The sequence below is a fragment of the Oncorhynchus mykiss genome, chromosome 3, assembly GCF_013265735.2.
Source record: "Oncorhynchus mykiss isolate Arlee chromosome 3, USDA_OmykA_1.1, whole genome shotgun sequence".
NCBI classification, from domain to species: domain Eukaryota; kingdom Metazoa; phylum Chordata; class Actinopteri; order Salmoniformes; family Salmonidae; genus Oncorhynchus; species Oncorhynchus mykiss.
The window spans coordinates 72,879,793-72,892,608 of record NC_048567.1 but is presented as its reverse complement, the minus strand read 5'-3'; the positions used below and the strand labels follow the sequence as shown (position 1 = coordinate 72,892,608).

General features: G+C 44.5%; 2 protein-coding genes across 2 annotated transcripts in view; one reads left to right on the top strand and one right to left on the bottom strand.

Moving 5' to 3' along the window:
- Window positions 1-1,426: 1,426 nt before the first annotated feature.
- Window positions 1,427-10,749, bottom strand: LOC110520538 (transmembrane protein 182). The gene is made up of 4 exons (XM_036975109.1): window positions 10,050-10,749; window positions 8,458-8,554; window positions 8,140-8,279; window positions 1,427-4,206 (listed from the first exon to the last, which is right to left on the bottom strand). The coding sequence occupies exons 1-4, from the start codon at window positions 10,078-10,080 to the stop codon at window positions 3,980-3,982; spliced, it is 495 nt and encodes a 164-aa protein (XP_036831004.1). The 5' UTR covers window positions 10,081-10,749; the 3' UTR covers window positions 1,427-3,979.
- Window positions 10,750-11,344: 595 nt separating this feature from the next.
- Window positions 11,345-12,816, top strand: part of LOC110520539 (major facilitator superfamily domain-containing protein 9-like) — a 10,413-nt gene continuing 8,941 nt past the window's right edge. Inside the window, exon 1 of the mRNA XM_036975108.1 lies at window positions 11,345-11,910. Within this exon, the coding sequence (XP_036831003.1) occupies window positions 11,824-11,910 (87 nt within the window). The 5' untranslated portion in view covers window positions 11,345-11,823. The remainder of the gene's footprint in view (window positions 11,911-12,816) is intronic.

The window sequence follows — 12,816 nt, the reverse complement described above, 5'->3', positions numbered from 1 at the left end:
CTCGGAGAGTACACAGAGTACACACTACAGACCAAAACAGACCATACCACAGACAGTCATTAGACACATTTGAATAGATGGTATTTTCAATGAGGCACACCTGTAGATTCAAATAACCATTGTAATCATTAGATGTGTCTAAGTTTACCCAGTGCTTTTGGCATGGTGGGGACAGTCTGGGTTTGAATATTCTCTAATGATGATCTTCTTAGCCAAATCAAATGCACAGCTGCCACTAAAGAGAGAAAGGCAGTAGCTAATATTATAAAATGTGGATATTGGTTTAGAGAACAGTGATTAGACCTGTCTGTGTCACGTCCAAAACATACATTTTCTTGCCATGTTAAATGCGGGAAGACTGTATTTAAATTGAATGCATTCAGTTATACAACTGACTAGGTATCCCCCTTTCTGTTGAACAACTGACTAGGTATGCCCCTTTCTGTTGAACAACTGACTAGGTATCCCCCTTTCTGTTGAACAACTGACTAGGTATCCCCCTTTCTGTTGAACAACTGACTAGGTATCCCCCTTTCTGTTGAACAACTGACTAGGTATCCCCCTTTCTGTTGAACAACTGACTAGGCATCCCGTTCCCTTTCCAAATACTTTGTGATAAATTCATGGCTCTTGATTGAATGAGTAAAAGCCAGAAAAAACACTGAAGGAGAGAGTATGTTTTGAACATGAAATCAGGCCTTGTTATGTGAACGTTCAAGTAAATAACATCTACACTTTCATTTTGATAAAATGTATCCAGAAAACACATTCACAAAACATATTTTATCCATTTATTAGTGTTTTAACCTGAATATGTAGTAATTTACATTGTTCAATAAATAATCTACTACACTGAACACAAATATAAATGCAACATGTAAAGTATTGGTCCCATGTTTCATGAGCTGAAATAAAAGATCCCAGAAATGTTCCATACGAACAAAAAGCTTTTTTCTCCCATATTTTGTGCATAAATTTGTTTGCATCCGTGTTAGTGAGCATTTCTACTTTGCCAAAAGAATCCATCCACCTTGGCATATCAAGAAGCTGATTAAACAACATGATCATTACACAGGTGCACCTTGTGCTGGGGACAATAAAAGGCCACTCTAAAATGTTTTAGGTAGAACGGTACGTCCAATCAGCCTCACAACCAGCCACCCGGACAGCTGATGAAACTGTGGGTTTGCACAACGGAAGAAACCGTCTCAGGGAAGCTCATCTGTGTGCTCGTCGTACTCACCAGGGTCTTGACTGCACTTCGGCAGTCAAGATGCACTTCGGCGTCGTAACCGACTTCAGTGGGCCAATGCTCCACTTAAATGGCCACTGACACGCTGGATAAGTGTGCTCTTCACAGATGAATCCTGGTTTCAACTGTACTAGACAGATGGCAGACAGCGAGTATGACGTTGTGTGGGTGAGTGGTTTGCTGATGTCAACATTGTGAACAGAGTGCCCCATGGTGGCGGTGAGGCTATGGTAATGGTGGTCACACCAGATACTGACTGGGTTTCTGATCCATGCCCCTACCTTTTTTTTAAGGTATCTGAGACCAACAGATGCATATCTGTATTCCCAGTCCCAGACTGATTTCCTCATATGAACTGTAACTCAGTAAAATCTTAGAAATTGTTGCATGTTGCGTTTGTATTCTTGTTCAGTGTGTTTACAAAGCAAACAAGTACTTTACTCTAACATCTTAACCAGAGCCATACAGTATATTCATATATTCTAAATATATGGCTCTTATATTAACCATTAATTCACTATAACACACGTTTTTCTCAGAAGGCACTAAGATATCTGATTGGCTGGTTTGACCAGAAATAAGGACTAAACTGACAGTGCAGTGTCAAGAAGGCTGAATATCAAAATCAAAATTAAAATCACACAGTGAAATGCCCCGATCATTAATATGAATCACTTTATGGTGATCTAATCTCCACTTCTACGGCTTATTTCTAACTCTTCACGCAGCATGCTTCTATCACGGTGAGGCATTTACATTTATTTCTAACTCTTCACGCAGCATGCTTCTATCACGGTGAGGCATTTACATTTATTTCTAACTCTTCACGCAGCATGCTTCTATCACGGTGAGGCATTCACACTTATTTCTAACTCTTCACGCAGCATGCTTCTATCACGGTGAGGCATTCACACTTATTTCTAACTCTTCACGCAGCATGCTTCTATCACGGTGAGGCATTTACATTTATTTCTAACTCTTCACACAGCATGCTTCTATCACGGTGAGGCATTTACACTTATTTCTAACTCTTCACGCAGCATGCTTCTATCACGGTGAGGCATTCACACTTATTTCTAACTCTTCACGCAGCATGCTTCTATCACAGTGAGGCATTCACACTTATTTCTAACTCTTCACGCAGCATGCTTCTATCACGGTGAGGCATTCACACTTATTTCTAACTCTTCACGCAGCATGCTTCTATCACGGTGAGGCATTCACACTTATTTCTAACTCTTCACACAGCATGCTTCTATCACGGTGAGGCATTCACACTTATTTCTAACTCTTCACGCAGCATGCTTCTATCACGGTGAGGCATTCACACTTATTTCTAACTCTTCACGCAGCATGCTTCTATCACAGTGAGGCATTCACACTTATTTCTAACTCTTCACGCAGCATGCTTCTATCACGGTGAGGCATTCACACTTATTTCTAACTCTTCACGCAGCATGCTTCTATCACGGTGAGGCATTCACACTTATTTCTAACTCTTCACGCAGCATGCTTCTATCACGGTGAGGCATTCACACTTATTTCTAACTCTTCACACAGCATGCTTCTATCACGGTGAGGCATTCACACTTATTTCTAACTCTTCACACAGCATGCTTCTATCACGGTGAGGCATTCACACTTATTTCTAACTCTTCACGCAGCATGCTTCTATCACGGTGAGGCATTCACACTTATTTCTAACTCTTCACACAGCATGCTTCTATCACGGTGAGGCATTCACATTTATTTCTAACTCTTCACACAGCATGCTTCTATCACGGTGAGGCATTCACATTTATTTCTAACTCTTCACACAGCATGCTTCTATCACGGTGAGGCATTCACATTTATTTCTAACTCTTCACGCAGCATGCTTCTATCACGGTGAGGCATTCACATTTCCTCTCAAAATGTGTAAATAATTGAAAAGGGAATACACATGTTTTCCATTTACAAAAGTGGTAACCACATCTACAGCATATAAAGTGACTTGTTCGCCCTTCATTTATGTTAAAGGACAACTCAACACACTCAGTAGCAGCCTTCTAAAAACCATTTGACTAAGGATACCAATACAAAGAGAAAGAACTCCCAAACAAAACACTCTTCCTGATCCTTTATCATCGTCATTTCCTACTCGCTGCTACGGCAACATCTGACATGTGACTGCAGACAGCCTGCATAGGCAAATCACCAACATCCGCTGCCGCGTTTCAACCAACCAATCCTGTGTCTCCCAGTACTGTATGTGTCAGGTGAAGAACATGTAGTGATGGGGAATTTAGGACTTGGCTGCATGCATCTCAAGTGGTTCCCTATTCCCTATAGAAACTCTGGTGAAAAGTAGTGCACTAATATGGGGGTATAGGGTGTCACTAGGTGGAACTCTGTCAAACACTGGCAGTGACTGAAACATGTCAATGTAACCAGTCAAATCAGTGACACCACAGAGTTCATTCTATTGGTGGATGATTGACAGAACGCAGAGATTTTCAACACATTCTTGAAGTTACAGAGCAGGGTTGGGGTCAATGATTTGTAAATTCAGTCAATTCAGGAAGTAAACTGAAATTCCAATTCAAATGTATCTCAATGCTTCTCTAGGAGAGGAATGTGGAATTTGAATTTCAGTTGACTTACTGAATTAAAGGAATGGAAATAGAATTGGCCCCAAACCTGTTGCAGAGTTTCGGAAGCCTCCCCCTATCGTCACGGCAACACCAATCAGTGATACTGCATCTGTACGGACCGGCCAATGAGGAGGAAGAGCAGTCCAGCCAGCAGGCAGAAGGAGATGCCGACGGGGGCGAAGAAGAAGGACAGGCCGTAGTGGATGGTGAGGTCGAAGGTGGGGCACAAAGAGGAGCGCTGGTGGTCCACGGAGAACTCCACCACGTCCATCAACTCCACCCACAGCACAGACATCCACACCACACCCAGCAGGAACAGAGCTGAGGGAAGGGAGGGGGAGAGAGAGAGATAGGCAAGGTTGAAGAGGTGTGTGTGTGTGTGTGTGTGTGTGAGAGAGAGAGAGAGAGAGAGAGAGATAGGCAAGGTTGAAGAGGTGTGTGTGTGAGAGAGAGAGAGAGAGAGATAGGCAAGGTTGAAGAGGTGTGTGTGTGTGTGTGAGAGAGAGAGAGAGAGATAGGCAAGGTTGAAGAGGTGTGTGTGTGAGAGAGAGAGAGAGAGAGATAGGCAAGGTTGAAGAGGTGTGTGTGTGTGTGTGAGAGAGAGAGAGAGAGAGATAGGCAAGGTTGAAGAGGTGTGTGTGTGAGAGAGAGAGAGAGAGAGATAGGCAAGGTTGAAGAGGTGTGTGTGTGTGTGTGAGAGAGAGAGAGAGAGAGATAGGCAAGGTTTAAGAGGTGTGTGTGTGTGTGTGAGAGAGAGAGAGAGAGAGATAGGCAAGGTTGAAGAGGTGTGTGTGTGTGTGTGAGAGAGAGAGAGAGAGAGATAGGCAAGGTTGAAGAGGTGTGTGTGTGTGTGAGAGAGAGAGAGAGAGAGAGAGAGAGATAGGCAAGGTTGAAGAGGTGTGTGTGTGTGTGAGAGAGAGAGAGAGAGAGAGATAGGCAAGGTTGAAGAGGTGTGTGTGTGTGTGAGAGAGAGAGAGAGAGAGATAGGCAAGGTTGAAGAGGTGTGTGTGTGTGTGAGAGAGAGAGAGAGAGAGAGAGAGAGAGAGAGAGAGAGGTAGGCGGAGAGGAGGTGATAGAGAGAACAGAGAGAGATAGAGAGGGATGATGGGAGAGAAAGGTAGGCAGAGAGGAGGTGATAGGGAGTAGAAACAGAGAGAGATAGAGAGGGATGATGGGAGAGAAAGGTAGGCGGAGAGGAGGTGATAGGGAGTAGAAACAGAGAGAGATAGAGAGGGATGATGGGAGAGAAAGGTAGGCGGAGAGGAGGTGATAGGGAGTAGAAACAGAGAGAGATAGAGAGGGATGATGGGAGAGAAAGGTAGGCGGAGAGGAGGTGATAGGGAGTAGAAACAGAGAGAGATAGAGAGGGATGATGGGAGAGAAAGGTAGGCGGAGAGGAGGTGATAGGGAGTAGAAACAGAGAGAGATAGAGAGGGATGATGGGAGAGAAAGGTAGGCGGAGAGGAGGTGATAGGGAGTAGAAACAGAGAGAGATAGAGAGGGATGATGGGAGAGAAAGGTAGGCAGAGAGGAGGTGATAGGGAGTAGAAACAGAGAGAGATAGAGAGGGATGATGGGAGAGAAAGGTAGGCGGAGAGGAGGTGATAGGGAGTAGAAACAGAGAGAGATAGAGAGGGATGATGGGAGAGAAAGGTAGGCAGAGAGGAGGTGATAGGGAGTAGAAACAGAGAGAGATAGAGAGGGATGATGGGAGAGAAAGGTAGGCGGAGAGGAGGTGATAGGGAGTAGAAACAGAGAGAGATAGAGAGGGATGATGGGAGAGAAAGGTAGGCGGAGAGGAGGTGATAGGGAGTAGAAACAGAGAGAGATAGAGAGGGATGATGGGAGAGAAAGGTAGGCGGAGAGGAGGTGATAGGGAGTAGAAACAGAGAGAGATAGAGAGGGATGATGGGAGAGAAAGGTAGGCGGAGAGGAGGTGATAGGGAGTAGAAACAGAGAGAGATAGAGAGGGATGATGGGAGAGAAAGGTAGGCGGAGAGGAGGTGATAGGGAGTAGAAACAGAGAGAGATAGAGAGGGATGATGGGAGAGAAAGGTAGGCGGAGAGGAGGTGATAGGGAGTAGAAACAGAGAGAGATAGAGAGGGATGATGGGAGAGAAAGGTAGGCGGAGAGGAGGTGATAGGGAGTAGAAACAGAGAGAGATAGAGAGGGATGATGGGAGAGAAAGGTAGGCGGAGAGGAGGTGATAGGGAGTAGAAACAGAGAGAGATAGAGAGGGATGATGGGAGAGAAAGGTAGGCGGAGAGGAGGTGATAGGGAGTAGAAACAGAGAGAGATAGAGAGGGATGATGGGAGAGAAAGGTAGGCGGAGAGGAGGTGATAGGGAGTAGAAACAGAGAGAGATAGAGAGGGATGATGGGAGAGAAAGGTAGGCGGAGAGGAGGTGATAGGGAGTAGAAACAGAGAGAGATAGAGAGGGATGATGGGAGAGAAAGGTAGGCAGAGAGGAGGTGATAGGGAGTAGAAACAGAGAGAGATAGAGAGGGATGATGGGAGAGAAAGGTAGGCGGAGAGGAGGTGATAGGGAGTAGAAACAGAGAGAGATAGAGAGGGATGATGGGAGAGAAAGGTAGGCAGAGAGGAGGTGATAGGGAGTAGAAACAGAGAGAGATAGAGAGGGATGATGGGAGAGAAAGGTAGGCGGAGAGGAGGTGATAGGGAGTAGAAACAGAGAGAGATAGAGAGGGATGATGGGAGAGAAAGGTAGGCGGAGAGGAGGTGATAGGGAGTAGAAACAGAGAGAGATAGAGAGGGATGATGGGAGAGAAAGGTAGGCGGAGAGGAGGTGATAGGGAGTAGAAACAGAGAGAGATAGAGAGGGATGATGGGAGAGAAAGGTAGGCGGAGAGGAGGTGATAGGGAGTAGAAACAGAGAGAGATAGAGAGGGATGATGGGAGAGAAAGGTAGGCGGAGAGGAGGTGATAGGGAGTAGAAACAGAGAGAGATAGAGAGGGATGATGGGAGAGAAAGGTAGGCGGAGAGGAGGTGATAGGGAGTAGAAACAGAGAGAGATAGAGAGGGATGATGGGAGAGAAAGGTAGGCAGAGAGGAGGTGATAGGGAGTAGAAACAGAGAGAGATAGAGAGGGATGATGGGAGAGAAAGGTAGGCGGAGAGGAGGTGATAGGGAGTAGAAACAGAGAGAGATAGAGAGGGATGATGGGAGAGAAAGGTAGGCAGAGAGGAGGTGATAGGGAGTAGAAACAGAGAGAGATAGAGAGGGATGATGGGAGAGAAAGGTAGGCAGAGAGGAGGTGATAGGGAGTAGAAACAGAGAGAGATAGAGAGGGATGATGGGAGAGAAAGGTAGGCGGAGAGGAGGTGATAGGGAGTAGAAACAGAGAGAGATAGAGAGGGATGATGGGAGAGAAAGGTAGGCGGAGAGGAGGTGATAGGGAGTAGAAACAGAGAGAGATAGAGAGGGATGATGGGAGAGAAAGGTAGGCGGAGAGGAGGTGATAGGGAGTAGAAACAGAGAGAGATAGAGAGGGATGATGGGAGAGAAAAGTAGGCAGAGAGGAGGTGATAGGGAGTAGAAACAGAGAGAGATAGAGAGGGATGATGGGAGAGAAAGGTAGGCGGAGAGGAGGTGATAGGGAGTAGAAACAGAGAGAGGAGGTGATAGGGAGTAGAAACAGAGAGAGGAGGTGATAGGGAGTAGAAACAGAGAGAGGAGGTGATAGGGAGTAGAAACAGAGAGAGGAGGTGATGGGGAGTAGAAACAGAGAGGGATGATGGGAGTAGAAACAGAGAGAGATAGAGAGGGATGATGGGAGTAGAAACAGAGAGAGATAGAGAGGGATGATGGGAGAGAAAGGTAGGCGGAGAGGAGGTGATAGGGAGTAGAAACAGAGAGAGGAGGTGATAGGGAGTAGAAACAGAGAGAGGAGGTGATAGGGAGTAGAAACAGAGAGAGATAGAGAGGGAGTAGAAACAGAGAGAGGAGGTGATAGGGAGTAGAAACAGAGAGAGATAGAGAGGAGGTGATAGGGAGTAGAAACAGAGAGAGGAGGTGATAGGGAGTAGAAACAGAGAGAGGAGGTGATAGGGAGTAGAAACAGAGAGAGATAGAGAGACCGTATCAGACTGGCTGCAGCAGGTATTTGTATTAGGGATGGTATTCATGAGCTTTTCATCTTTGTACATCCGTTCAACAGAGGGAAACTGTTTAGCGCAATCCTATCCTATGTTGTGTATCCTGAAATGTATGATGTTATCGGCCAATGACTCACCGGACATCAGGAAGAGGCCGCCCCCAGCCTTATATAGACGGTGACTGGCGAATGGGGCAGCACAGATGATAAAAAACCCGCCCATTACGACGGCAGCCACACCAATTAGCATGAAGATACTCCAGAAGCCTCTGTAGATTGTATGAGACGAATGTCAATCATTGTTAGAACCATGAGTAACAGAATGATAGGCTGACATTAATTTGAATATACCAACAAACACATGTGGACAATCTCAGAATCTCATAGTAGGCTACATATATTATATGTCAATTACATATAATATACACACACACGCACACAGATAAGCACTTACTGATTGCAGAGTCATATGCAGTGGCATTGTGAGTCTGTTGAGACACTGGAAATGGGAAGAGGTAGGCGTGTGTGTAAACTTTGGCATGTGGCTGATTGGCTAGTGAGAGACAAACAAGCACATTGTTACATACATTAAATCATATATATACTATACAGTGGGGAGAATAAGTATTTGATACACTGCCGATTTCGCAGGTTTTCCTACTTACAAAGCATGTAGAGGTCTGTAATTTTATCATAAGTACACTTCAACTGTGAGAGATGATATCTAAAACAAAAATCCTGAAAATTACATTGTATGATTTTTATTACAGAGATCATACGTTTCCTGTAGTTCTTGACCAGGTTTGCACACACTGCAGCAGGGATTTTGGCCCAATCCTCCATACAGACCTTCTCCAGATCCTTCAGGTTTCGGGGCTGTCGCTGGGCAATACGGACTTTCAGCTACCTCCAAATATTTTCTATTGGGTTCAGGTCTGGGAACTGGCTAGGCCACTCCAGAACCTTGAGATGCTTCTTACAGAGCCACTCTTTAGTTACCCTGGCTGTGTGTTTCGGGTCGTTGTCATGCTGGAAGACCCAGCTGCGACCCATCTTCAATGCTCTTACTGAGGGAAGGAGGTTGTTGGCCAAGATCTGGCGATACATGGCCCCATGCAGGATTTTAATCCATGACGGCGTAGTGTGTTACTAATGGTTTTCTTTGAGACTGTGGTCCCAGCTCTCTTCAGGTCATTGACCAGGTCCTGCCGTGTAGTTCTGGGCTGATCCCTCACCTTCCTCATGATCATTGATGCCTCACGAGGTGAGATCTTGCATGGAGCCCCAGACCGAGGGTGATTGACCATCATCTTGAACTTCTTCCATTTTCTAAAAATTGCGCCAACAATTGTTGCCTTCTCACCAAGCTGCTTGCCCATTGTCCTGTAGCCCATCCCAGCCTTGTGCAGTTCTACAATTTTATCCCTGATGTCCTTACACAGCTCTCTGATCTTGGCCATTGTGGAGAGGTTGGAGTCTGTTTGATTGAGTGTGTGGACAGGTGTCTTTAATACAGGTAACGAGTTCAAACAGGTGCAGTTAATACAGGTAATGAGTGGAGAACAGGAGGGATTCTTAAAGAAAAACGAACAGGTCTGTGAGAGCCGTAATTCTTACTGGTTGGTAGGTGATCAAATACTTCTGTCATGCAATAAAATGCAAATGAATTACTTAAAAATCATACAATGTGATTTTCTAGATTTATGTTGAAGTGTACCTATGATAAAATTACAGACCTCTACATGCTTTGTAAGTGGGAAAACCTGCAAAATCGGCAGTGTATCAAATACTTGTTCTCCCCACTGTATAAAGAGACAGGAGGAACCGGGCCGGGCCTTGCCTTGCCTTGCCTCTAAAACAGTCGTGGCCAAAAGTGTTGAGAATGACACAAATATTAATATTCACAAAGTCTGCTGCTTCAGTGTCTTTAGACGTTACTATGGACTACTGACATATAATTACCAGCATTTCATAAAGTGTCAAAGGCTTTTATTGACAATTACATGATGTTGATGCCCAGAGTCAATATTTGCCGTGTTGACCCTTACTTTTCAAGACCTCTGCAATCCACCCCGGCATGCTGTCTGTAACTAACTTCTTCGTCTGATGAGGAGTAGGAAGGATTGGACCAAAATGCAGCGTGGTCCAAGTGAGGGAAAGAAATGAAAATGGAAACAGTTCTTTATGGTGAAAACACAGATACAGAAAAACAACTATCCACAAACACCAAGTGGGAACAGGCTACCGAAGTATGGTTCTCAATCAGAGACAACGATTGACAGCTGCCTCTGATTGGGAACCATACCAGGCCAAACACATAGAACTATAACACACAGAACAAACATAGAATATCCACCCCAACTCACGATCTGACAAAACTAAAATAGAGACATAAAAAAGGAACTAAGGTCAGGACGTGACACTGTCAATTAACTTCTGGGCCACATCCTGACTGATGGCAGACCATTCTTGCATAATCAATGCTTGGAGTTTGTCAGAATTTGTGGGGTTTTGTTTGTCCACCACCTCTTGAGGATTAACCACTCCCTTGGCTGAGAAGCAACCCCACACATGAATGGTCTCAGGATGCTTTACTGTTGGCATGACACAGGACTGATGGTAGCACTCACCTTGTCTTCTCCGGACAAGCTTTTTTCCGGATGCCCCAAACAATCGGAAAGGGTATTCATCAGAGAAAATGACTTTACCCCAGTCCTCAGCAGTCCAATCGCTGTACCTTTTGCAGAATATCAGTCTGTCCCTGATGTTTTTCCTGCGATTAAGGACACACTAGAAAGTGGAATGCATAGTGAGAATGGGAAGCATTTAATGTTCCAGCCACGTCCAGTAGGTGGACTAGAAGCAACCATAAAACATCCTTATTTAAAACATCTACTACACGTGGCAGCGTAGCCTAGTGGTTGGAGTGTTGGACTAGTAACCGGGAAGGTTGCAAGTTCAAATCCCTGAGCTGACAAGATACAAATCTGTTGTTCTGCCCCTGAACAGGCAGTTACACTGTTTGTAGGCAGTCATTGAGAATTTGTTCTTAACTGACTTGCCTAGTTAAATAAATAAAGGTAAACTAACTTTATAGGCCTATTGCATACCGTTAATAATCAGTGCATCTACCTGTGACGATGTGGCTTTGCGCCATCCTTGCACAGTCAGAACATCTCATTTTTCAGCAAAAGCAGCACAAAGATGTAGTACACTGAGAATAGTGTTTACTAGAAAAGTGTATTCTAGTTTATGCTTAATATTCTGGATCTATTTGTTTTCAAGTCGACGCTGAACACCGAGCTGTAAATAATACACCTGACTTCACGCGCCTGCCATCTCCCTCAGCCGTGACACACGTGAAAGCACACTAACTGTTAAAGTAATGATTTAATAACTGCAGACACGTTTACGCAGTCATAGCAAGACACACAGAATGTATGCATACTAGCACAGAGTCAAGCTGAGAGTCTTGCTGAGAGAGTTGCTGTATTAGAACGACTGACAGATATTAAATACAGAGCTTGGCTTACTGTCTGACATCAGGTCGATACCACCTGGTAGATCTCTCGGTGAGCCAAATGGGACGAGACTAGACCCCAGCAGGTCAATCATCCACATGACGCTTCAATGAATCCACTTTGATTAAATGGACGCCAAATATGACAATATCGGTACATCCTCAAAAGTTTGAATTGAGGTGGTTGGAAGTTAAATTGAACACGAACACCCCTGAAGAAAGCGAATATTCCCGAGACTGCAGGGTGTAGATGACAGTAAGCGTTTCCGCATCGACCCGTAGCGTGCTGTCATTGCGGGAGAATGAACAACGCAAAATGTTGCATATTAAATCAAATACCAAGGAGACGAACACGGATTATACAATGTATCTATGTGGTGGGGTTCATGGTAAGTGCAACATTGTAACCTTTTTTGAAGGTTACATTTGAACACGAAAGTATTGAAGTCACGCTTTAAATACGTAACTTTTTGGGCGACCCGACCAAATTCACATAGAAATACAGTATGAGTTATAAATATGTAATTGCCATTGAAAGCAAGTCTAAGAAGCGGTAGATCTGTTCTATGTGCGATATTTTTATGTCTCTTATTCTTAAATTTAGTTTTTTGCATCTTTTACTTTCAGTTTTGTACAGCAGCTTCAAACAGCTAACAATACAATATATTTGGTTATGGAAAAGATCATTCACAGCAGTTTAGATGGTAAAATGATTATCTACACGATATATGATTTTTTTGTTACATAAACTGAAATTAGACAAACTGTTAGAATTTTAGCAACAGTGTATCTTATGGAGTCTAAAAGTGAGAGAGAGAGAGGTGGGGGGGGGGGGGGGGGACAGAGAGAGAGAGGGGGACAGAGAGAGAGAGGGGGACAGGGAGAGAGAGGGGGACAGAGAGAGAGAGAGGGGGACAGAGAGAGAGAGGGGGACAAAGAGAGAGAGTGAGAGGGAGTGAGAGTGAGAGAGAGAGTGCTCTCACATTGGACATTGAACCTGATAGTTGAGGTAAATGCTTGCTGATGACATCAGTTTGTTTTAACTTTACAGGGGCTACATCATGACATTATGGGCTTTTATGCTATGTCAAATATTGATTATGGTTTAGGCGGTTCCATCATATATGAAACCACAACATACATCAAATGTATTAAACATTGTGCCTGCATTTGCCAAAAAATGCATGAATGGATTGTTCTGCAGCCAGTCACTAATGCTGATCCAGCTGATCATAAGAGACGGGTTGAGTCCCATCACAGCACTGTCAAAAAAAACTAAACTCTTCACCATTGTG